We start from the raw sequence: 26601 nt of genomic DNA, 5'->3' as shown, positions 1-26601 counted from the left end.
ACTGATATATAATTTTTTTTTTGAACTGTTTATTTGCATGTTCTGCTTTCCATCTATTTTGCATCTAACACTCTATTCCTGTACAAATATGCCTGCCTTCAGATATTGTGTTATACCAGCCTGATGAAGGGATAGCTTTAGTTATCCCGAAAACTCGCAATATGTCATCATTTTTTAAGTTAGCCATTAATAAAGGTAGCAACTACTGAGGACTTCTAAAAAAATTTTTTATTTCATTCTCCTTTAATGTCAATCTCTCACTGGAATGGGCAAACTCATTGATGTGAATTGGAGTAGGGGGGAAGACAGAAGATTGAAGTTAGGACAATAGCTTTTAGCATAATAATTTCAATGTTAACGTAGCGGAAATAAACGCTGAAAACCAGATAGGTCTCTTGGCAAAATGGTCTAACATAAGATTGGTACTGTTTTCTGTAGCAGCCTATCACACTGCAGCTTCCTCCTTCCCACAGATGTTTTAAGGGGTCGTCTCGGATCAGAAAATATGGCTGCTTTCTTTCAAAGAGAGCGCCACTTTTTCTCAGGAAGTGACATCACATCAGTTGATCACATGGCCAACCTACACCAATGGATATGATGTCCTAGTCTCTTTTTGAAAGAAAGAGCCATGTGTTCTAATCCTGAGAAGCCCTTTAAGGAATCAGAGCAGAGCTTTGGCTGTCTTGGGAAACAATACCTGCTTCTCATGTGGGTGCTTTTGAAATCATTATGTTTTATTCTCAACCTGAAGATCCGGTTTAAGGCTTTGTATAAAGTTGCCTACAATAATACTGCTTTATAGATACCTGCTTCATTATGTCATCTTGTGATATATAATAATTAAATAACAATTACAAATAATGGCCATAACAATCAAGATATTAAAAGACATAAGGGACTGCATCACTGAGAGATGCAAAGAATAAATAAAAATATTTTACAATACATTTCATTATTTATAGTGCTGGCATGTGAGTGTATACTTTAAAAACAGTTTTACATACATATGTGTAGAAAGCAGTAACATCTACAGTATGTGAATTTTGTCAAAGAACTATACATTGATCTAGAGAATGTGCAGGCTTTTTTGCATGTGTTAGATCAGGTATTTTCACTAAAAGAGGTTGTAGATAGAAACATGCATAGGTTTGACACATAATAAATAGAAAGCTAGTCTGACCCTTAAAGACTGAGCTTGGCTAGTGTAACAAAAATTAAGATGCGTACCATGCAAGCACCTAAACATTACCTGTAAAAATTGGAATGCATTATATAATTGTGTAAGTTATCTTTTATCGTATGTCCATTGATTCCAGTGTGTACTATGTTAATAGTATTACTAACAGACTGTAAGAACATTCATCCTGATGCCATTCTTCTTTACTGGAAAATAGTCTTGGCCATTGATGTCTTGGATTTGTCCATATTCTGACACATTCTTGGTACATCTGTGGTAATGTCCACATAAGTTCATGGAGTTAAACTCAACCAATATGAAAAGTTCCTTGCTAGAGAATGCGCAGAGCGTCATTTTATGGTTAAGGGTCAGTCTGAAAGATCTTCAGGACTACTCAAGGCCGAATGTGCTTGTTTCTTCAACCGCTGTTAAGAGTTTCTCATACAGCATAGAAAAAGAAGGATATGGAGGAAGATCAAGGCGATTAAAACACGTATGGGCTCTGGAAAAATACAAGTGGAAAAAAGTGTTAAAGGGTAACTGCTATTATATCAAACATAACGTTTTCTTTTTGGTTTCATTTTAAACAAGTACAATACTTAGAAACTACTATATACCGTATTTTTCGGACTATAAGACACACTTTTTCCCAAAAAAATTTGGGAGGAAAATGGGGGTGAGACTTATAGTCCGAATGTGGATTATAAGAGGGGGCAGGGCAGCAGAATTGCATCTTGTATTGCCATCTATGGGAGTTGCATTCAAATGATTGCAGGTTCAAGCCCCCTAAGGGAGGCTAATAAAATGGTAAAAAAAAACAACAACAATGCTATAATAAAAAATAAAATAAATGTTCTAAATCACCTCCTTTCCCTAGAATACATATAAATGTAGAAAATTATTGTGAAACACATACACATTAGGTATCCCTGTGTCCGAAAATGCCCAGTCTACTAATATTTTTCCTGTACGGCAAATGTCAAAATCAAGAGTGCCAAATCACTGGGTTTTTTTCATCGTTTTGCCTCTGATTTAAATAAAAAGTGATCTAACCAATAGACATTCCTCAAAATGGAATAACTAAAAAGTACATCTGGCCCCGCAAAAAAATGCTGTTACAAAACTATAACTCCCATATATTAAATATTTTAACATTTTTTTGGTTAAATTTTTTTCCCCAATTTGGCTCCTCTAAAACTTAGGTGCGTCTTCTAGTCCATTGCATCTTATAGTCCGAAAAATACGGTAAGTGCTAGGCAGCAATGTATGGTGACCACTTTTTGTGGGGGAAGAATTAACCTTTTAAAGGGAGACTGTCAGCAGTAAATTTAGGGGATTGTAGGGGATTCTACAGTTTACACATATAAGTCTATTAAGCTTTGGAGACCCATTTTCATGTAAATCACTGTTTCATTTATATGCAAATGAGGGAAAAGGTGTGCTGAATGAGAATTTACAGTGCAGACTGAAGCATAGACACGCTACAGCACACTCCAAATGGACTTTTCCCCTCATTTGCATGCAAACAAAAATGTGTGGTCCAGGACGGATCTGGAGTAGGTCTCAGCCCAGGTGTAGGTCCTGGGCTCATTACTGGGCCATTAAAAGGCTGTAGATCCTGCATTCCAGTGCAGTTCCATGAGGTGAAAGGAGGTGTGTGGTTCTGCCCTGTAACCCTGAGTACGATGAGAAAATATTGCACCTGTTTTGTTTGTGTGGCTGGAAGTAAGTCATACATATAGTTAGGTTATTAGTTCTATTTATTTAGTTGCTCAGACGAGCAGGTTTTTATTTACTTTTGCCTGAAGTTAAGGTTGTATTTTGTTTTGCTTATTTTGTGCCTGATGTCAAGGGTTTATTTATTTTCCTGTTTTTTTTCTAAATTTCTTGTGCATATTTTGTGTCCCTGTCTTGACTCTTTGGGTCCTCACCACTGCATCTACTGAGTTAACTTCCCCTCAAAGTGTTTTCTAAATATTGTTACAAGTGATCATTTGACCCACTTATCCCTAAAGCAAACTAAAGCATCACCAGGTGAAAAACACAGCATGGCAGCTGCTTTCACTTGAATGATCAAATATAGATCCCTATTTGTGTTGCTGTAATAGAGCAAAGCTTAGCAATCAGCACTGAGGAGCCAACCGGACACTAACAGCATATTCTAGCAATATAGCATAAACACCAGAAGTTTCACATGCAAATTTCTAACAAAGATATTAGAGATGAACAGTAGAAGCTCTTGACTGTGTATACCCAATGGATTAGTTCATTATAATAGTATTACAACTAGAAATAAATTCTAACATTGGTTTTGCAATTGATTAATCTCCATTGAAGGTTATAAAACAAGCAAGGTATAGAGAACCTGGGAAGAGCTGTTATTTTCCCCCATTTTTCCACACAAAATCGTCGTGGCCCATTGCTGCCTCTGAGAGATGCAAAACCTTCATATGGGATACTGGAAGTACCGGTAACAAACTGCCAAAAATAAGCAAGAATTACACAGCTGTAAGAAGAAGTGCTACAAAAACCATAGACATATTATTATCATAAAACATTTTTCCTTTTTAAAGGTAGCTTATATGATCAATGAATCCTCTAATTTTTCTATGCATAGCAATGTGATATATATGTACACTGTGTGCAGTGGCGTAACTAGGAAAGCGGGGTCCCGTGGCAAACTTTTGACATGGGCCCCCTCCCCCTTTCCTGACCGACACCAAAGACCTTGATCGACCGACCCCCCCGCTGCATTCCTGCGTGCTCTATTATGCCCCATAGTGGCTCCTGCACACAGTATCATGCCCCTTTTTTTATTATTATTATTATTATTATTATTGTTTATTTATATAGCACCATTAATTCCATGGTGCTTTACATTTGAGGGTTTGCATACAGTACACAAAATATACCGGTAGATATAATACTAACAGTGACCAACTGGCACGGTGGGGTAGAGGGCCCTGCCTCGAGGGCTTACAATCTATGGGATTTTGGCCATTGTGGCCCCTGCACACAGTATTATCCCCATAGTGGCCCCTGCACACAGTATTATGCCCCTTGTGGCCCATGCACACAGTATTATCCCCATAGTGGCCCCTGTACACAGTCTTATGTCCCATAGTGGCCCCTGCACACAGTATTATGCCCCATAATGAGACCCGGGGGGATACAAACATAAAAAACCACTGTTACTTACCTATATCCCACTCCGCTGCAGTCTTCGGTGGTGTCGGCCTTGTTTATTGACGTACTCACGTCACATGACCCGGGACGCAGGCCTGGGTCATGTGACGTCAGCGATGTCACACAACTAAGCCCGAAGCCTGACCGGAGCGTGGAAAGGTAAGCAACACTGTTTTTTATGTTCCTTTACCTTTCCGGGGCCTCAGATCATTATACTTAGGGGTCTGAAAAGACCCCCCGAGTATAATGATAGTGCTTGTAGGGCCCGCGGCATCACTTACCGATCCCAGCCTCTGCCAGGATCGGTAAGGAAATAGGGCCCGTTACCGGCTGGCGTAACTCCAACTGATTACGGCCTATTAAAAAAAGAAAAAAAATGGAAAGGTAACGGCTGTCGCCAGGCCCCTAATGTCCCGGGCCCTGTGGCAGCCGCTACTCCTGCTACCCCGGTAGTTACGCCACTGTCTGTGTGACGCATAACCTTGCTATAGCACTGAAAACACCCATTTAGTTTTGCACGTATCGTTCCCCTTAGCTTTGAACCCAGCCTCTGTATATAGGGGATAATAATCATATTTGTATTTCATTCACTGCTGCAACAAATTGTCAGGTGGGGATGAGGATTTTGAGTGCTTTTTTATTAGTTCCATTATTTTTATTTTAACAGTTTTACAAAAAGGGGAAGAAAAAAGGAAACAACACAAATGGAAGATTCCAAATATAAATTGTAACTCCTCCACTCACCCTAAGGCCCACGTGGTGTAAATGACGTGGTTTGGCAACGGTGGAAACGCTGCAGCAAAAGAGGTGGTGTTTTACACACATTGCAGAAAAATACGCACAGCAGAAATGCAATTTCCAAAACTTGCTTTTTTGGAAATCACAGCATGTCAATTATACCTACAGAAACTCTGGCGTTTTCTTTATAGGTATAATGGAAGCAGAAAGTATGCAGGATAAAACCAAGATGTGTTTCCGTCATGGTTTTTCCTGCAGCGCTTTTTTTTTTTTTTTTTTGCTGCAGCCCGCTACATGGGACCTTAGCCTAACACTTTCCATGGAGAGTACAAGAGCTTGTTATTGCAACAGGCATATGGTCACTGAATTTTGCAAGTTTTAATCCCAGTCAAAGTAACGGCTAAGAAAGTGGCCGTCTTCCTCAAAAAGTGGCCCATCCTCAAAAGTGCAAATACCAGTATAGGAGACAAGCCCAGGGGAGCATTCCAGTCTCTAAGGCTCTGTTCACACGGGATTGACAAATTTTGATCCTGATTCTGACGCGGGAAGCCATGTCAGAATAGGGCCAAAATGCGCCAGCCACAATTGTCACGGCTTCTGACAGTCACAGCTTCCCGCTCCAGAGTAGGCCCAAATGAATGGGCCTAGTCCGGAGTGTGCCGCGGCAAGGCGGACGCCTGAATCCGCCTGAAGAAAGGGCAGCTCGCTCCTGTTTTCCATGAGTGGGAACATACCGCTCACGTAAAAAAGTAAGCAAGCGGTCTACATAGACCTCTATTGTAAGGGGGTGGATTATGACATGGATTTAGCGCCAAAATCCACCCCCTCTGTCCCCGTGTGAATGAGCCCTAAGGCAATGTCTTTTGTTGTAGCATTTCCAAGGGAGGCTTCAAATTCTTCTACCCGATTTGTCCCTAACTCTAATGACATCCCAAGCATAAATGTGGAAGTGTGAGCTTTTGTGCCAGTCAATTTTTTTCAACTTGATTTATTTGTGCACACTCTTTCACAAGAAAGTTACATACTGCCCATTTTATCAGAAAAAAAATCATTCATTTCAAGTCAATTTATTTTTGGTGGCTAAGGGAGCATTCACACTACCGTCGGTGTCCGAGAAGTAGTGTCCGCGCCTAGTGTCCGCTCAAAATCTGGCACGGACATTAGGAGCGGACACTAGCTGTGTCCGTGACACCTGTCATTCACTTAAATGGGCATCGAGTGCGTACTTTTGCCCTTCCTTCCCTGTCCGCAAGTGAAGATGTCCGACTTCTCAAGCGGACAGAAGAACCCTGCATGTTGGACACCGACGGTAGTGTGAACGCCCCCTTATCTGTTTAGTCAATGAGTGTATGTAGCAATAAAGGCTTCCCACGTACCTGTAGCAAACGCAGGCGCTGCTCATTATTAAATCTTTCAACCGCTGCCCAGAACCACCTAATAACAATATGATTGTCATGGTAACCTATGGGCAATAAAGAGGTAAGATGTCATACCAATTGTATCAATGTCTCATTTTTGTCTCACATGAATATTTTATCAATGTTCATATCCTAGTTTAAAGTTGTGTTACTATTCAATATAATGCTTTATACTGATACAACTTGAACATTAACAATATTTGCATTGTACCTACTACAATAAACTTTGTAATATATCTTATTAAAGAAATATGTTTCCTTCTCCATCCATCTGGCTTGTCCTCAACTTCACTCGGACTGTTTATTTATATAGAAACCATCTCTTACTCAACCTCACACAGAAGTCTATGGAGAGGGGAGGAAGAAGTGGTTTAACTGAATAAATGTCTCTACCTGTGCAGTGGTACCTTGAGTCTTATCTTGAAAAATAGTAATGTCAGAAGAGTTCTTTCATTCACAGGGTAATGGATTATGTCTTTTCCATCATACTCCTCCTCCCTCCCCTCTACTCTAAAGTAACCTGATAAATAAAGAAGAAAACATATTTCCTTATTGCATTTGTATATAATCTGACTGTGACTTGAAAGTGCATTGGTGCACCACACCTTGAGTGAAATGGTTGCCACATGGTTTGATGCAAGTGCTGTCCCAATAGCAGCACCTAGGTCAAACAGATGACAGTGTGGGCATCAGGATTCGCAACCTTCCCTCCAGTATTTGATGACCTTTCCCATGGATAGGTCATTAATATTATTGTTATGAAAAATAACTTTAACCAGTTCTGGACCAATCATAGACTATATACGTTTGGTATATACGACTATATACACGATAAACCCTGCAAGGACAAACACAACAGAGAGACAAAATGTATGTGAAAATTGCATACATAGAAGGTAAAGAACCAACTCTAAGACCATAGTTATAGTGTAAAGCACCTACCACCTGTACCGCGCCCTGACGCGTGTTTAGTCCAACAGCTTCGTCAGGCTTCTGTCCCCCTGATGAAGCCGTTGGGCAAAACGCACGTCGGAGCGCAGTACAGGTGGTAGGTGCTTTACACTATAACTATGGTCTTAGAGTTGGTTCTTTACCTTCTATGTATATAATTTTCACATATGTCGCTCTGTTGTGCATTCTTACTGATGGGATATTTTTATCTGCTTTGGAACTGCCACACTTGCGGCAACATGTGAACCCTTATTATTTGACTGTGATATACATACTTTTTTCACCCTAGACCTATATACTATTTATTACCACACACCACCCGCCTTTTTGTGAAGCATTTACCCCCTGTTGTTTATGTGTAATGTATGTTTTCATATTTATCACTTAATAAAAATTGTCGTTTATTTATTGTGTTGCTTCTGTCCCTTCTTGGACATAGTCATACTTAGTTTATTTTTGAAGCAGTAGTTTTTTTTGTGTGCCTTGTGTTGCAAAATTTTTGTGTGTTCCCGTTCCATAAGTGGTAAAATTCCTTCCAAACTTGGAAATTAATATAATATTCATGTTGATCTCACTTCATAGAGAAATTGTGATCATTAAAAAAAATAGAAAATTGTATTTCTGAGATTCCCTGAACCTTTAACATGGCTGTAAATGAGTAATGTGTGACGTTCAGTATATTGGATCTCTATTGTGGAGATATCGCGGAATGTTCCTTTACCTCCTCTGTACTCCGTGTTGTTTCTCCAATCACCCAAATCAATCTCTGCAGTTCCTGCTATAACAAGCTCAAGTTCCCTTGCATCAAAAACGGATACCAGGCGAGCGTCTACCACCTGCAAAAAGCAAGGGAATTAAGAACATATTACTATTTTTATCTTGTGAATTTTAAAAACTGTAAGAAATGTTCATTTTGAAAAATGACATGTCCACACTCCATATACAGTCCTATGAAAAAGTTTGGGCACCCCTATTAATCTTAATCATTTTTAGTTCTAAATATTTTGGTGTTTGCAGCAGTCATTTCAGTTTGATATATCTAATAACTGATGGACACAGTAATATTTCAGGATTGAAATGAGGTTTATTGTACTAACAGAAAATGTGCAATATGCATTAAACCAAAATTTGACCGGTGCAAAAGTATGGGCACCTCAACAGAAAAGTGACATTAATATTTAGTAGATCCTCCTTTTGCCTCTAGTCGCTTCCTGTAGCTTTTAATCAGTTCCTGAATCCTGGATGAAGGTATTTTGGACCAATCCTCTTTACAAAACAATTCAAGTTCAGTTAAGTTTGATGGTGGCCGAGCATGGACAGCCCGCTTCAAATCATCCCGAAGATGTTCAATGATATTCAGGTCTGGGGACTGGGATGGCCATTCCAGAACATTGTAATTGTTCCTCTGCATGAATGCCTGAGTCGATTTGGAGCGGTGTTTTGGATCATTGTCTTGCTGAAATATCCATCCCCGGCGTAACTTCAACTTCATCACTGATTCTTGAACATTATTCTCAAGAATCTGCTGATACTGAGTGGAATCCATACGATCCTCAACTTTAACAAGATTCCAGGTGCATTGGCCACACAGCCCCAAAGCATGATGGAACCTCCACCAAATTTTACAGTGGGTAGCAAGTGTTTTTATTGGAATGCTGTTTTTTTGGATGCCATGCATAACGCCTTTTTGTATGACCAAACAACTCAATCTTTGTTTCATCAGTCCACAGGACCTTCTTCCAAAATGAAGCTGGCTTGTCCAAATGTGCTTTTGCATACCTCAGGTATGTGTGCTTGTGTTTGTGGCGTGCTTGCAGAAACGGCTTCTTTCTCATCACTCTCCCATACAGCTTCTCCTTGTGCAAAGTGCGCTGTATTGTTGACCGATGCACAGTGACCCCATCTGCAGCAAGATGATGCTGCAGCTCTTTGGAGGTGGACTGTGGATTGTCCTTGACTGTTCTCACCATTCTTCTTCTCTGCCTTTCTGATATTTTTCTTGGCCTGCCACTTCTGGGCTTAACAAGAACTGTCCCTGTGGTCTTCCATTTCCTTACTATGTTCCTCACAGTGGAAACTGACAGGTTAAATTCGTGTCTGGAGTGTCACCAAGTCCACTATGACACCCCAGGAAATGATACCAACACCCTGGGATGACACTGGGACAGCAGGGGAAGCATGTCTGGGGGCATAAAAGTCACTTTATTTCATGGAAATCCCTGTCAGTTTGCGATTTTCGCAAGCTAACTTTTCCCCATAGAAATGCATTGGCCAGTGCTGATTGGCCAGAGTACGGAACTCGACCAATCAGCGCTGGCTCTGCTGGAGGAGGCGGAGTCTAAGATCGCTCCACACCAGTCTCCATTCAGGTCCGACCTTAGACTCCGCCTCCTCCGGCAGAGCCAGCGCTGATTGGCCGAAGGCTGGCCAATGCATTCCTATGCGAATGCAGAGACTTAGCAGTGCTGAGTCAGTTTTGCTCAACTACACATCTGATGCACACTCGGCACTGCTACATCAGATGTAGCAATCTGATGTAGCAGAGCCGAGGGTGCACTAGAACCCCTGTGCAAACTCAGTTCACGCTAATAGAATGCATTGGCCAGCGCTGATTGGCCAATGCATTCTATTAGCCCGACGAAGTAGAGCTGAATGTGTGTGCTAAGCACACACATTCAGCTCTACTTCATCGGGCTAATAGAATGCATTGGCCAGCACTGATTGGCCAGAGTACGGAACTCGACCAATCAGCACTGGCTCTGCTGGAGGAGGCGGAGTCTAAGATCGCTCCACACCAGTCTCCATTCAGGTCCGACCTTAGACTCCACCTCCTCCAGCAGAGCCAGCGCTGATTGGCCCGAATTCCGTACTCTGGCCAATCAGTGCTGGCCAATGCATTCTATTGGCGTGATGAAGCAGTGCTGAATGTGTATGTTTAGCTCAACTACACCGGTGGAGTAGTTGAGCTAAGCACACAGATTCAGCTCTGCTTCAATCAGCGCTGGCCAATGCATTCTATTAGCTTGATGAAGCAGAGTGTGCACAAGGGTTCAAGCGCACCCTCGGCTCTGATGTAGCAGAGCCGAGGGTGCACAAGGGTTCAAGCGCACCCTCGGCTCTGATGTAGCAGAGCCGAGGCTGCACAAGGGTTCAAGCGCACCCTCGGCTCTGATGTAGCAGAGCCGAGGGTGCACAAGGGTTCAAGTGCACCCTCGGCTCTGCTACATCAGAGCCGAGGGTGCGCTTGAACCCTTGTGCAGCCTCGGCTCTGCTACATCAGAGCCGAGGGTGCGCTTGAACCCTTGTGCACACTCTGCTTCATCAAGCTAATAGAATGCATTGGCCAGCGCTGATTGGCCAATGCATTCTATTAGCCCGATGAAGTAGAGCTGAATGTGTGTGCTAAGCACACACATTCAGCTCTACTTCATCGGGCTAATAGAATGCATTGGCCAGAGTACGGAACTCGACCAATCAGCGCTGGCTCTGCTGGAGGAGGCGGAGTCTAAGGTCGGACCTGAATGGAGACTGGTGTGGAGCGATCTTAGACTCCGCCTCCTCCAGCAGAGCCAGCGCTGATTGGTCGAGTTCCGTACTCTGGCCAATCAGCGCTGGCCAATGCATTCTATTAGCTCGATGAAGTAGAGCTGAATGTGTGTGCTTAGCACACACATTCAGCTCTACTTCATCGGGCTAATAGAATGCATTGGCCAATCAGCGCTGGCCAATGCATTCTATTAGCGTGAACTGAGTTTGCACAGGGGTTCTAGTGCACCCTCGGCTCTGCTACATCAGATTGCTACATCTGATGTAGCAGTGCCGAGTGTGCATCAGATGTGTAGTTGAGCAGAACTGGCTCAGCACTGCTAAGTCTCTGCATTCGCATAGGAATGCATTGGCCAGCCTTCGGCCAATCAGCGCTGGCTCTGCCGGAGGAGGCGGAGTCTAAGGTCGGACCTGAATGGAGACTGGTGTGGAGCGATCTTAGACTCCGCCTCCTCCAGCAGAGCCAGCGCTGATTGGCCGAATTCCGTACTCTGGCCAATCAGCACTGGCTAATGCATTGTATTGGCGTGATGAAGCAGTGCTGAATGTGTGTGCTTAGCACACACATTCAGCTCTACTTCATCGGGCTAATAGAATGCATTGGCCAATCAGCGCTGGCCAATGCATTCTATTAGCTTGATGAAGCAGAGTGTGCACAAGGGTTCAAGCGCACCCTCGGCTCTGATGTAGCAGAGCCGAGGGTGCACAAGGGTTCAAGTGCACCCTCGGGCCTGCTACATCAGAGCCAAGGGTGCGCTTGAACCCTTGTGCAGCCTCGGCTCTGCTACATCAGAGCCGAGGGTGCGCTTGAACCTTTGTGCACACTCTGCTTCATCAAGCTAATAGAATGCATTGGCCAGCGCTGATTGAAGCAGAGCTGAATCTGTGTGCTTAGCTCAACTACTCCACCGGTGTAGTTGAGCTAAACACACACATTCAGCACTGCTTCATCACGCCAATAGAATGCATTGGCCAGCACTGATTGGCCAGAGTACGGAATTCGGCCAATCAGCGCTGGCCAATGCATCCCTATGGGAAAAAGTTTATCTCACAAAAATCACAATTACACACCCGATAGAGCCCCAAAAAGTTATTTTTAATAACATTCCCCCCTAAATAATGGTTATCCCTAGCTATCCCTGCCTGTACAGCTATCCCTGTCTCATAGTCACAAAGTTCACATTCTCATATGACCCGGATTTGAAATCCGCTATTCGTCTAAAATGGAGGTCACCTGATTTCGGCAGCCAATGACTTTTTCCAATTTTTTTCAATGCCCCTGGTGTCGTAGTTCCTGTCCCACCTCCCCTGCGCTGTTATTGGTGCAAAAAAGGCGCCAGGGAAGGTGGGAGAGGAATCGAATTTTGGCGCACTTTACCACGCGGTGTTCGATTCGAACATGGCGAACACCCTGATATCCGATCGAACATGTGTTCGATAGAACACTGTTCGCTCATCTCTAACTACCATGTAAAAAGTAACTCAGCTTGATAAATGTAGAAGGCAACATATTTGTTATATAGGATATTTTACAAAGTTTCTGATTTTCACCTGTAATATTAATTTTTGAAACGTTATTGTAGGCATGCTTTAAGTTTCAAACTAACTTATTATTTCTCTCTATTACTGGGAATACTTTGAAAGAAATTTTTTGAGAGAAGTCCTCAGTAGTTGATACCTTTTTTAATGGCTAACTTAAAAAAGTTTTTTGATGACTTATCGAGCTTTCGGGACTACTATAAAGGTCCCTTCATCAGGATGGTATCTGATATCTGATTTGATACCATCCTGATGAAGGGACCTTTATAGTAGTCCCGAAAGCTCGATATGTCATCAAAAAACTTTTTAAGTTAGCCATTAAAAAAGGTGTCAACTACTGAGGACTTCTCTCAAAAAATTTCTTTCATTTCATATCCACTGGCTAACACGGTACAAGGACATATTTTTTCTTTTGGAAATACTTTGTGAAATGAATAAATGGACTTACCTCATAAAAGCCACGCACAAGGCTTTCTGTCTGCTGAACAACTCCTCTTTCTATTCTCCATTTTACCATTTTTTCGATGTATTCCTTTTTATTCTTTTCGGTCACTGCTATGTTAGCACCCCCAGGTTTGAGCTCACGTTCTGTAATCTTGAAAAAATAATGATGAAAAATGTTATCAAACATATTACACAGTGCTGGATTAAAATCTTCTTGCCACTAAAATTGTTTGTAGAGTATATCCTGAGAGACGAGAGTTTGTTGGCTGTAAGACTTCCTGCACAAGTAAGAGGAATCCTATAAAACTTGTGTGAATGTGTGAAAAAGTTTATGCAAAAAAAATAACTTTCAGGAATGAGCCCAAACCATTTTATTGTAGACCAACACAGTAAATTTTCACATACACGTCCAACATCCCATTGTTTGTTAGAACTTCCACTGTGCTGTACAAAGTAGTCATAGATTACTTTCTATTAGTAAAATGGAATACAGAATGCAATGTTTTATTAGTAATGTATCCTCAGCAGTTACCGGTATATATTTTACTGTGTATTATGTCATTTTGTTTTATTAAAGAGGTTTTTCAGCCTACATAATTGATGAACTATCTTTAGGACAGTCCATCAATTAAAGATCGGCAGGGGACGGACACCTGGGCCCTGGTCAATCAAACACATTGCTGTATATTTGTACAGTGGTTGTATCTGGTTGTGTCTGTCTTAAATGGGACTATCAGGCCATGAGACTGATGAACGTGATGTCACTTGGCCTCAGAAGCTCAAGGAGCGCCACTTCAGCCAGCTGATCCATGGGGGTGCTGTGTGTTGGACTCCTACTGATCTTCAATTAATGATCTATACTTAGGGATAGGTCATCAATTTACAATTCCCAGAAAAATCCACAGCGGTAATTTAAAAGGTTTGCATTTTTGTAAATCATAGCACATCAATTATATCTACGGACACGCTGGCATTTTCCATATAGGTATAATAGGGGCAGAAAGTCCACAGAGGAAAACTCTGCAAACTTTCTCTTAACAAACACTGCTCCGTGGTCTTTTCCACAGCGGTTTTTCGCTGTGGCATGCTACTGCTACGTGGGGCCTTAGCCTTAACACCCTATACAGTCCCTGACAAAAGTTCGGTTGCTTATCCATGTTGTGGAATCAAAAGCTTATAACCTGACTTTAAATTCATCTGTTGGTTTAAGAAATGACTCATATGAAAGCTGAAACCCTCCCAAATGTGTTTTTTATTAAGAAAATAAATTGGCTTCAATGGCGAAATATTGATCATTTAATGAACACAGAAAGGTCAGTTTTTGGCAAGACAAAAGTTTTGTTGCCTTGTCATGTGATGCCCCCAATCCTAGTGTACAGCCTCGCCGGTGCTCACTGATTGATCGGTTAATAAGTGGGTGTGTATAAGAAGAACTCCAGCACTCCAGACCTTCACTTGAACTGCAACTTCACCTCTGACAGCATGCCAAAATTCAACCCTGTGACCAAAGCCTTGATTTTATCAAGAGGCTGAAGACCAGATCCACTGCAGAGATGGCTGGCACCTTTAATGTGTCTCAGCGTCAAGTACAAAAAATTAAAAAAAAGATTTGACCAGACTGGAGATGTTTTTGGCAAGCCCAGGTCCGGCAGACCCCACAAGACAACGGCTCAGGAGGAACGTTTGTTGGTTAGAAAATCAAAACCAGCCCCTCTTCCACTGCAGCAGAGCTCCAACAGGCCTGGTCACCTCAAGTCCCTGTGTCAAGTAGAACAGTTTGTAGGATTCTGCTCGAAATGTCCTCCATGGTCGAAATAGTGCCCAGAAGCCATCACTAAACAAAAGGCAATTAAAGGCCCACAGCCTGCTAAATGGATGGACAATGGAAAAGTGGCAGAATGTGGATTTCTCAGATGAATCTTCAGTTGAATTACATCACAGCCATCGCAAATACTGCAGGAGACCTACTGGAGCCCGTATGGATGCAAGATCCCACCACCAAACTTAACTGTTTTCTGGGTGTAAGATCATGGTGTTCAGTTACATTCAGTATGGGGGTTTGCGAAACATTTGCAAGGTGGAAGGCAATATCAATAGCCTAAAATACCAAGAAGTATTAGCTTCCTCTTACATTCCCAATCATAAAAGGGGTCAAATTTTGCCGCAGGATGGTGCTCCATCTCATACATCCATCTCTACATTAAAGTTCCTTAAGGCAAAGAAGCTGAAGGTGCTCCAGGACTGGCCAGCCCAGTCACCAGACATGAACATCATTGAGCATGTTTGGGGTAGGATGAAAGAGGAAGCTTGGCAGACAACTCTGGGAGGCATGTAAGACTGCATTCTTTGCTATTACTGATGACTTCATCAATAAATTGTATGAATCATTGTTGAAACGCATGGATGCCGTCCTTCAAGTTCATAGAAGTCACACAAAATATTAAATATGGCTCTAATAGCACCACAACTTCATTCACCAATGTTAGGAAACATATCTTTGTATTTGAACTGAATTAATGGTTTGATTTTCACATTACTTTATGTGGGCGACAAAACTTTTGTCTTGCCAAAATCTGACCTTTCTGTGTTCATTAAATGATCAATATTTCAGCAGGGAAGCCAATTTATTTTCTTTACAAAGCTTAAGCTTAAGCTTTTGATTCCACAACATGGATAAGCAACAGAACTTTTGTCAGGGACTGTATATAATCATTTTATACATACCTGGCCAAATACTTCTTCATTGACGGTGAAAGTAAGATCTAGAATATCATGGATATCATTATCTTTCATCCACTGTAGACTTTGATGGAACTCTTCATCAAGATACTCTAAGTCACTCAAATCACAAAGTCTAAAAATAAAACAAAAACAAATAAATGTACGAATTGACATCCATATCCAATCAAAGAATTACATTTTAGGTTTTTGGTAAAAAAAAAAACCCTATCACATATTGCTTCCACTTAATCAATACAAATGTTCTGTCCATTTTACAAATTTTCTGATCGCAATAGAGGACGACCATATTTAGGTTTGATACATTGTAAATAACCCCATGTCCAACTTGTTAATAAGTTTTTACTATTTTTACTCGCAAGTCTCAGTCTGTTCCATGCAGGTAGCTAGTCCCAGAGTGTATTGCAAATTGCAGCTGATAATTCAGTTCCATCTGAGATACTCCAATATTAATCCCAGTGCCAACAGATTCCATTGACCCCTAAGATGTTAGTTGTAGATGCTGTGTGATCTTATTGGAAAATCTTCCATAGCTTAACTAACTCCACAGTTCACTAACCAATAGTTTGTACTGGGCTAGATATAACAGCTAAATGTCTCCTAGAGGTCCTATATAACGTCTACACTCAGATCGCTGTTTCAATATAGTCTAAAACCTCCCAGTCCAGTAGATAGCTAAGTTGAATATCGCTATATTATATTCTACTACCATCAATACTCATGCTACCACCAGGTTACAGAGCACACCACTATGAAAAACAACATACATTTGTTATGTAAGTCACATTTGTAGATTTGCAAAAAAATAGCTTAGAATTCTTATGCAGATGAGGCAGTTGTTGCACTGGAGGTGCTCGCTATTGTTACCATATCTATACAACGCAGTAATCGCAGTCATTTACACAGTATACTTCATAATGAACTTACATTCGAAGAAGGGCTTTATAAAATGGACGTGTGAAAAAGGCATCTAACAAATACTGGTGTATAAGAGCGAGACCCAGGATACGGCCACTGAATCTAAACCTGAAATAACAACACATTTTAGGTGTTTATTAAAAAGGCAATGGGACAGATGTACTAATACTACCTAATAGTTAGACTACAATGCACCAGATTTATCACAGTGGCTATTACTGGATACTAAATCATGAGCAGGTTTATACAGTCTAAATTTACATCACCTATTAGTTGGCTTAATATCTGATAAAAAAAATATATATATATTTTGGTGCATATTCAGCCTCATCCATTTTGGCAAGCCCAGCCCCAAACCCCCATTCTATTGTTGGTACAGAACATGTCTAAAACATCTAAAGGGAGTCTACAATCACATTTATCACTAAGTAACTATTAACAGTGCTGTCTAAGGAGAATTAATAATGGCTGAATGATCCAGATTGGGGCTGCACCTCTTGGCGCATTGAGTTTGTTTCTCACTCCAGGGATTGAACTGTTCTAGTTGTTGGAGTGGTGCACAGAAAAGAAGTGGTTTGAGAATTAAAAAAAGGTTGTAACAGGGGAGGCAGCCACGTGTCTGGTGCACCAATAACCTCATTTACACGTACATTATATTATTTCCTCGCCAGATCATTCAGCCAGATAAGGTATGTGTGGAAAACTAATAACTCACCCGACACAGAACTGTTATTAGATACATACTGATAATGTGGTTTAAAGAGGACCTTTGACTCCCTCCACCAAGCCCAGCTCTTCTCATCCATTAAAGACGACCTTTCATGTCCTCAGGCACATGCTGTTTTATACACCACTAGAAAGCCGACAGTGCGCTGAATTCAGTTGGCTTTCCTGTTATATGCCCTGGGGGACGAGCTATCAATGCATTTACCGATAACTCTTCACTATGAGACGGGCGTTCCTGATCGTCTACCTGGGAACACCTCTCCTGACAGTAGGGTCTGTAGCGCTATACTGTGAGGGGAGTTCCTTACCACCCGGCCATGACGCTGAGCGACAAGGAATGCCCCCTTCCCCCTCCTAACAGTACTCGTCCATAGACTAGTACTGGACAGGGAGGCGTTCATCACCTCTCAGTGTCATGGCTGGGCAGTAAGGAACGTCCCCTCACAGTACCGATAGCTCATCCCCTGGGTCACAGTGGGAAAGCCGACAGTGCACTGAATTCACTGCAATGTAGGCTTTCTAGCGGTGTATAAAACCGCATGTGCCCGAGGTGTTTTTCCTCTCTAGCTCCCACTGTACCGGAACAATCAGTGCTGTTAGTATTGATGCCTGATATGCTAATTAGTCTCTAGCAGAGGTAGTTACATATGGATACGTGAATAAAATCTGACACTCTCTGACTCTGATTGGACAGAGTCAGAGAACTCTGAATCAATGCTGTTCTACCTGAGACCACACACTTGACAGTAGAGAATCTCATAGGCATATCAGATGCCAAAACACTGGGGCTAGAAGAAAAATTCCAACAGAGCTGAAATTCATGGGATGAAGGATTAAAGGACAGAAATAACTGGAGTTGTTGGAGATGATGAAAGCTCTTCTTTAGTAAACGTGGCGTAAGTCATGTATCGCCAACTTTTTGGAGCTGATTTCTCCAGCATTATTCTGCAAACATATCTAAATGTAGTAAATGTATCTACTGTAAGAACTATGAATATACATTACAAATGAGTTTCAAATGTATATATAAACCAATGATCACACAACATAGGGAAAATGGTTCTAACATGCTAACATATGTTATAACCATAATCCAATTTTCACATATTACATCTGATATGTAAATTAATGCATACTACAAGAAATTGCCCCCCCCCCTATAGTTTTTAGCTACTATATAATGAAAACTTACCATTCATGATGATTGTCAACAAATGCGGACATTGGACTTATTTGTACTGTGTAAGTGTCATTTGCAGAATACTCAAATAAACCATAATATGGATTAAATAGCTCTCTAGACACTAGGAAGAAAAATTCCCTGGATGGTCCACTATAATCCAACCTTGGATGGAAAACGGAAAAAAAACATATACATGATTAACCTGTTTAATGAACACTATAACAGATGTATCTTCAATGCAACACATATAAGTGTGACCAGAATAAATTATATAAAAACACTAAACACACTCGTGGCATTCTCTTGATGAGCTTCAAGAAGTAGTCGCCGGAAATGGTTTTCACTTCACACCCTGTCAGGTTTAATAAGTGGGATTTTTTGCCTTATAAATGGGGTTGGGACCATCAGTTGTGTTGTGCAGAAGTCAGGTGGATACACAGCTGATAGTCCTACTGAATAGACTGTTAGAATTTGTATTATGGTAAGAAAAAAGCAGCTAAGTAAAGAAAAACAAGTGGCCATCATTACTGTAAGAAATGAAGGTCAGTCAGTCCGAAAAATTGGGAAAACTTTGAACGTGTCCCCAAGTGCAGTTGCAAAAACCATCAAGCGCTACAAAGAAACTGGCTCACATGAGGACCGCCCCAGGAAAGGAAGACCAAGAGTAACCTCTGCTGCGGACGACAAGTTCATCCAAGTCACCAGCCTCAGAAATCACAGGTTAACAGCAGCTCAGATTAGAGACCAGGTCAATGCCACACAGAGTTCTAGCAGCAGACACATCTCTACAACAACTTCTAAGAGGAGACTTTGTGCAGCAGGCCTTCATGGTAAAATAGCTGCTAGAAAACCACTGCTAAGGACAGGTAACAAGCAGAAGAGACTTGTTTAGGCTAAAGAACACAAGGAATGGACATTAGACCAGTGGAAATCTTTGCTTTGGTCTGATGAGTCCAAATTTGAGATCTTTGTTTCCAACCACTGTGTCTTTGTGGGAAGCAGAAAAGGACAATGACCCCAAACACACCTTCAGGCTGTGTAAGGGCTATTTGACCAAGAAGGAAAGTGATGGGGTGCTACGCTAGATGACCTGGCCTCCACAGACACCAGACCTGAACCCAATCGAGATGGTTTGGGGTGAGCTGGACCGCAGAGTGAAGGCAAAAGGGACAACACATGCTAAGCATCTCTGGGAACGCCTTCAAAACTGTTGGAAGACCATTTCAGGCGACTACCTCTTGAAGCTCATCAAGAGAATTCCAAAAGTGTGCAAAGCAGTAATCAAAGCAAAAGGTGGCTACTTTGAAGAGCCTAGAATATAAGACATGTTTTCAGTTGTTTCACATTTTTTTTGTTAAGTATGTAATTCCACATGTGTTAATTCATAGTTTTGATGCCTTCTGTGTGAATCTACAATTTTCATAGTCATAAAATACAGAAAACTCTTTGAATGAGAAGATGTGTCCAGTTTTGGTCTGTACTGTATGTTGTGTGAATTTTTTTAAAGGTCAATGCAAACATTATTAGGCCCAGGTTACTAAGAGGTATACAGCCATATTGATCTCAGTGACTGATACTGGATGCACTTACCCCTCTTCCCCAACAAAAGTAACATAAAGTTTATTTCTTTGAAGATCTTTTCTTGAATACCCCATGATTTGGTTGAAGGCGTCTTCTAATAAGTGATCTCTTCGTATTATTAACCTGCATTAACATGAATAATACACCTATGATACAGTACATGGGTAAAAACGCCCTGCTCTGTGGAAACTGCAGACAGAAATATTTTAATGTGCAGGAATACAATAAAAGTAATTGCAAACTTGAAAAAAAATTTCTAATAATTTTTTTTCTGATCTGCATTACTTGACCATCACGGCTGCTATTTTTCCTGAGATACCATTTATGAGCTACAAACAGGGGTACAATTTCTCCTTATGGAGGGGACCTGAGTGGGTGTAGGGAGTCCTCTAGGCCATGTGGGGCTATCCAAGAAAAGTTATATGACAACTAGATAACCTCCAAAATAAATAAAGCTGTCTGTGCAGTGCCACCTAGTGGATGTAACTAGATATGACAAGGGGAAACACGAACAAAATTATGTTTCAAAAATATATTTATCTGAAAACACCCATTTAAATAAGTCTATTCTGATAGTACACTAATTCCTTTATTGTTCATTTTTGTGTCTTTTATGTGATAAAGGAAATCATGTACATTTCTAAGTGCAAATGGTGCAATAAGTAAAAAAAATAGCTACTTTTGCTAGCTGTATAGAAGGGCGGGCATCCGAGTCAGTAAGTTTTCACAAAACATGCAATAAGTGAAATTTACAGAACTTGCTGCTTTTGTTCTTTTCCTTTTAACCTTTTCTGTTCTTGTACAAAGTGAATTGATCATGCAGCCTCAATGCAGAATTAATCTACAGGTTATCTAATTAAAATAGATCATACTATTTACAACTAGGAGATGATGAAAAAAATTATATATGCGTATATAGAGTGCTTGGTAACTGTCTAACTAGATCTATATTAGGATGTGTTCAAAGAATCAATTTTTTCCAATATGTATTTTCCAAAGCAAAAATATTGAGGCGCTCCTTGGATTTCTGCTGCAAAATTGTAGTATACACCGATGAAGTCCCACATCTACTTTCTATCCAAGTAAGTGACATATGGTAGCAACATAACCTTGATAACACAATGAAAAATCGTTTTATTAAATATAAAAATTACAAATATCTCACTTTAATTTCCCAGGTCCCTGACCATATCCTTTAGTTTCTAGCTTGCGGTAGAAATTTCGTAACTTTGCTTCGAAGTCTCTTTTATAAGGTGCTGGTGCTCTAGCATTGGCGCGCTGGGTACCTGCAATAATAACATACATCTAGTTAATATAAATGTATTGTTACATTCATAGGTACATAGAATATTTGTTTTAATTAATTTGAATAAAAGTGTAAGTTTTCCAGTTCCTATTTTTAATACTGAATTCTGCTGCTATAGAGGATATAAACATAGCAAACATTTCCATCGCCTCTGTAGGATATTAGATGGACTCCAACAAGCAATTGTTGTGAACAGGATATGTTTATTGAGACAACCAAATCCAGATGGTCACTATGTGTAGCCAATCACAGGCCTCAGCAGTCACTTCCACCAACTCCAAATCTTTGCATCCTTGTGATTCTGGCACAGTTGGAGTTTTTCCTCTAGCCCCCACCATTCCCAAGCAGCAATTTCTGTTTGTTCCAGCACTTGGTATGTAATTAGGCTCTCTACTGTAAGGTGGAGCGGTCCCAGACTGTGTGCTCTGGCACGTGTACAAATATATCAATGGCCTATACAAGAAATATGCCAAAAACCTGTTCTATATAACATCTCCTCAAAAGGCAAAGGGGCACTTCATCCATCTGGGAAAAAAAAAGGTTTACTCTCCTGAAGTGGCAGGGCTTCTTCACTGTAAGGACTGTGAATCTGTGGAATAGCCTACCTCAGGAGCTAGTTACAACAGCAACGGCTGATAACTTAAAAAATGCCTTAGATGTCTTTTAAGAGTAAAATAGAATTGATGCTTATAGAAATGTATAGAATACTTATTTCCTTCAGCTATTCCCCTTTCCATTACCTGGTTGAAATTGATGGACATAAATCTTTTCAACCGTACTAACTAGGTTCGCCCGCCTGTAGAGAGACTAAATAGCATACTGTGTGAGAATAAGAGGACCAATAGCTCAGGAATGGTAAGAGACAGAGAAATGGAACCTTCCTTACCATGGTTATATCTAAAACCCCGATTCACTCTCGCTTTGACTACTGTAACTCCTTCTGTCTTCTCCTTACTAAACTCTTCCCTCTACAATCTATACTGAATGCAGTGGCCAAGCTCATCGATCAGTCCAGACGCTACAGCGATGCCTCCAGGCTATGATAGTCACTGTACTGGTTGCCTGTTCACTATAGAATACTATATGAACTAATAATCCTCATTCACAAAACTCTCCATATTTCTGCTTTTCCCAATTTATCTCTGTCTATCACCCTACTCCTGCACTCAGTTCTGCCAATGACTGAGACTAACATTCTCTATTATCAGAACCTCTTACTTCCCTCTTCAAGACTTCTCCTAAATTGCACCAGTTCTCTGGAATAAAATAATCTAGACAATCAGATTGACACCCAACTCCTACAGCTTCAAACGTATCCTAAAAACACATCTCTTCAGGCAGGCCTATCACATTTCCTAATTTAACTCTTCTGTAGTTTCACTCCTCAGACAATTCCTCCTCTGTTCACCCCCCCCCCCCCCATGTCCCTACAGGACAGAATTCCTTTATGTAAGTGTAACCATGTATGCCCAGGCACTTGCGATTTGTACATAAAGGGGCACTAGCTAGTTGTCAGCTCATATAGCTTTATTTATCTGTGCAAGCTTATCGCATAAAAATCGGATGACCCTTACTCCTGTATGAATTGATTTATTACTTCGTATTGCCTCATTTTGTCTGTACATGAAACCTATGATTTGCAAAGTGCTGTAGAATATGCAGGCGCTACATAAATACAAGTTATTAACAAATTCCAATTGTGCCGGAATCAGTGGAGTGGCACCTTCAGAAAAATGCGAAGTTGGCTGATGTGGTAAGAGATCCTCTTTAAAATCTTCAGCTCATCAGGAGAGTTAGAGCGACTGAATAAATGTTTAGATTCCCTGTAAAAATATACTTTAAGGGGTGTCACATTAATATAACCATATATAAATGTGTAGACAATTAGAAGTTAAATATTTTTTTGCAAATATAAATAATTTGCAGAGTTTTAAAGATTCTTTCTCATCAACTTAGTGGTGGGGTTCATCATATGACCACGGACTATTTATCACAAGATCATGGTCTGATTTCTATTCTCTGGATGTAAGCAGACTGAATAACAGAAAGCAGTGTGACAGCTTTACCAGGTCAAAAAATGGTGGGTGATAAGAGAAGTAAATATAAATGTGAATAAACTTGTGAAGCGTTATGCAGCTATACCCCCAACTAAGAGGTCAGATATAACCCAAACCTTCCCAAACTTTATACTGGTAAACTTACTAAACTCTTCCCTCTACAATCTATTCTGAATGCAGCAGCCAGGCACATTTATCAGTCTAGACCAGCGGTTCTCAACCTGTCGGTCACGATCCCGGCGGGGGTCGAACGACCAAAACACAGGGGTCGCCTAAAACATACCTCCCAACCGACCCGGTCGGTGGGACGCCGATGAGTTGAACACACAAACGATTAAAGCAGGAGCTGTCACAGCTCAGCTCCTGCTTTAACGCTGCGCTGCAGCTTCTGTATGTGTAGTCACGATGTGATGACGTTACATCGCGCCTACAACTATATGAGTAAGCAAGACTGCGTAGAGAGTGGCGGGGGAGCGTTGGAAGGTGAGTATAATTTTTTTTTGTTTCAAACATTAAGGTGGAACATAATGAAGGGGCAGCTGAAGGGGGGACGGCATGACACTGGGGCAGATGAAGGGGGGGAACGGCATGACACTGGGGACAGAGATGGAGGGACATGAAACTGTGGGCAGATGAAGGTGGGAACGGCATGACACTAGGGACAGAGATGGAGGGATAGGAAGCTCTGGGCAGAGATGGGGGAACATGAAACTGGGGAACAGATGGGGACATGAAACTGGGGGAAGAGATGGGGGACACGAAACTGTGGGCAGATGAAGGGGGGGTACGGCATGACACTGGGGGCAAAGATGGGGGGACATGAAACTGGGGGCAGATATGGAGGGAGGGACATGAAACTGGGGGCAGATATGGAGGGAGGGACATGAAACTGGGGGAGAGATGGCGAGGGGACATATAATGTACGGGTGATTGTAGGAGGATTATACAGTGTGGGAGCACAAGAAAAATGAATGAGAATGGGCGGAGTCAACATAAAAGTGGGTGGAGCTAAATGTCTACAGCAACGCTATTCAGCTGGAATGCACGCCGTTATGGATGCACATTCCAAACTGAATTGGGTCACCGCAACATGAGGAACTGTATTGCGGGGTCACAGCATTAAAAAAGTTGAGAACCACTGGTCTAGACGCTACAGCGATGCCTCCGGTGTGTGTCAGTCACTATATTGGCGGCCTATTCATTACAGAATACAATAAAAACTTATCACCCTCATCCACAAGGCTCTCCATAATGCTGAACCTCCCCTACATCTCCTTCCTCATCTCTGTCTATTGTCCAACCCATGCTGTTCGTTCATTTAATGACCTAAAATTTACATCCTCTATTATCAGAACCACCCACGCTCGTATACAAGACTTCTCCCGAGTTGCCCCGCTTCTCTGGAATGCTTTATCCCGGACAGTCAGATTAACTCCCAATTTCTACAGCTTCAAGCGCAAAATAAAGACACATCTTTTCAGGTAGGCCTATCACAATTCCTAATGTAAATCCTTCCGTACCGTAATTAGAATCCTCAAAACAAACCCTCCTCTGTTCCCGCTCCCCCATTACCCCACACGATATGATGCTAACTTTATATGTCCAGGCACCTTCTGCACGTTAAAGGAATTCTACCATTAAAAACTTTTTTTTTTCTCTAACACGTCGAAATAGCCTTAAGAAAGGCTATTCGTCTCCTACCTTTAGATGTCTTCTCCGACCCGCTGTTCGGTTAAAATCCCGTTTTCTACCGGTATGCAAATGAGTTCTCTCGGAGCACTGGGCGTCCCCAATGCTGCAAGAGAACTCTCCAGCGCCGCCTCCATCTTCTTCAGGAACGGGGTCTTTACGCATCATCTTCTGGGGGTTGGCTTCAAACTTCTAGGCCTCGGGCCTAGGGCAAAGTCAATTGTGCATACCCATGGCCACAAGAAAAATGGCCGCTTACACAGTATTGTAAGCGGCCATTTTCTTGTGGCCAGCGACTTTAATATACAGCCTTTTTATACTTTGTAAGACAATAAAGTATTAACATAAGATACTATACCAGGTGAATTCTGTGGAGAAGATACTGGGGATCCACGGGGAGACTGACAATAGCTGGGATGAAGTAAGGCATGCGGCGGAACGTAGGACATTATTTCTTCTTCAAAAAGGCTGGTTCAAAGAAAAGAAAGAAAGTCAGAAATAGAACTACTGAAATCTGTTGTGATGGTATTTTTCCAGCAATGTAAATAGGCATTGAGGTTTCAGCAAACTTTTCAGAAATTAATTGTAAAGATGATAGTGAGAAACTTTGTATGTATGTATGTTTTAATAACTTTACAAAAATTCTACATTTTGAAGAAAAAAAACATAATTTCTTTGAATCACGATATACTGACACCTTTATATTTCAGTGGACAGAGCTCTGTAAAGTGGCTTTTTTGAGCCTAAATATGTAGTTTTTATTGATACCATGTTGGGCAATGTATGATGTTTTGATCACTTTTATTCCAATTTTTTTAGAAAGGCAAGCGGCAGAAAAATGCCAATTTAGCCATTTTGATTTATTTTTTCCTGCTATTGCATTTATCATAGGGGACAAAGGAGGACGCCATGCTCTTCGAGGGAGGTGAGGTAAGTAGCATATAATACTGTGTGGGTGCCCACTGTGGAGCATATAATACTGTCTGGGGCACTGTGGAGCGCACTGTACTGTCTGGGGGCCCCTTCACTATTTATATCACACAGTATCAGTTTTATAGCAGACATGTGATATTAGTACAGGCTGTAATAACATAGCACGGTCACAAAAGCAGATCCTAAAGCAGATCCTACATAATGTAAATAGTGAACATTAGTTGTTCAAAAATGCCAAATACAAACTTTTACCTTTCAGTGCAAAGTTGGCAAAGTTGTTTGTATTATTGAAAGCTCTGTAAAGCCCCATTCACATGACTGTATTTTGTGGGTCCATAACTTTCCGCAATTGTGGATGTACACAGTATTAAGGTTATATTACCATGTTCGCACTTTGCAATAATTTAGTGGGTTTAAGGTTTCAGTTCGGGCACTCTGTCTCCAAAAGGTTCACCATCACTGCCCTAGTG

General features: G+C 41.3%; 1 protein-coding gene across 2 annotated transcripts in view; it reads right to left on the bottom strand.

Annotated features, from left to right (window-relative positions):
- Positions 1–296: 296 nt before the first annotated feature.
- Positions 297–26601, bottom strand: part of HECW2 (HECT, C2 and WW domain containing E3 ubiquitin protein ligase 2) — a 166644-nt gene continuing 140339 nt past the window's right edge. For both annotated transcript variants that reach the window (XM_075285106.1, XM_075285108.1), the window contains 11 exons: positions 25557–25666; positions 21312–21432; positions 20156–20269; positions 18575–18727; positions 16666–16764; positions 15724–15853; positions 13004–13150; positions 8192–8306; positions 6478–6563; positions 3543–3655; positions 297–1679 (listed from right to left, as the gene is read on the bottom strand). In XM_075285106.1, coding sequence (XP_075141207.1) covers positions 1568–1679; positions 3543–3655; positions 6478–6563; positions 8192–8306; positions 13004–13150; positions 15724–15853; positions 16666–16764; positions 18575–18727; positions 20156–20269; positions 21312–21432; positions 25557–25666 — 1300 coding nt within the window. In that variant the 3' untranslated portion in view covers positions 297–1567. The remainder of the gene's footprint in view (positions 1680–3542; positions 3656–6477; positions 6564–8191; positions 8307–13003; positions 13151–15723; positions 15854–16665; positions 16765–18574; positions 18728–20155; positions 20270–21311; positions 21433–25556; positions 25667–26601) is intronic.

The sequence above is a fragment of the Leptodactylus fuscus genome, chromosome 8 (genome assembly GCF_031893055.1).
Source record: "Leptodactylus fuscus isolate aLepFus1 chromosome 8, aLepFus1.hap2, whole genome shotgun sequence".
Classification (NCBI taxonomy): domain Eukaryota; kingdom Metazoa; phylum Chordata; class Amphibia; order Anura; family Leptodactylidae; genus Leptodactylus; species Leptodactylus fuscus.
Note: the sequence above shows the minus strand (reverse complement) of the source record. Positions and strands in the feature narration are given on the sequence as shown.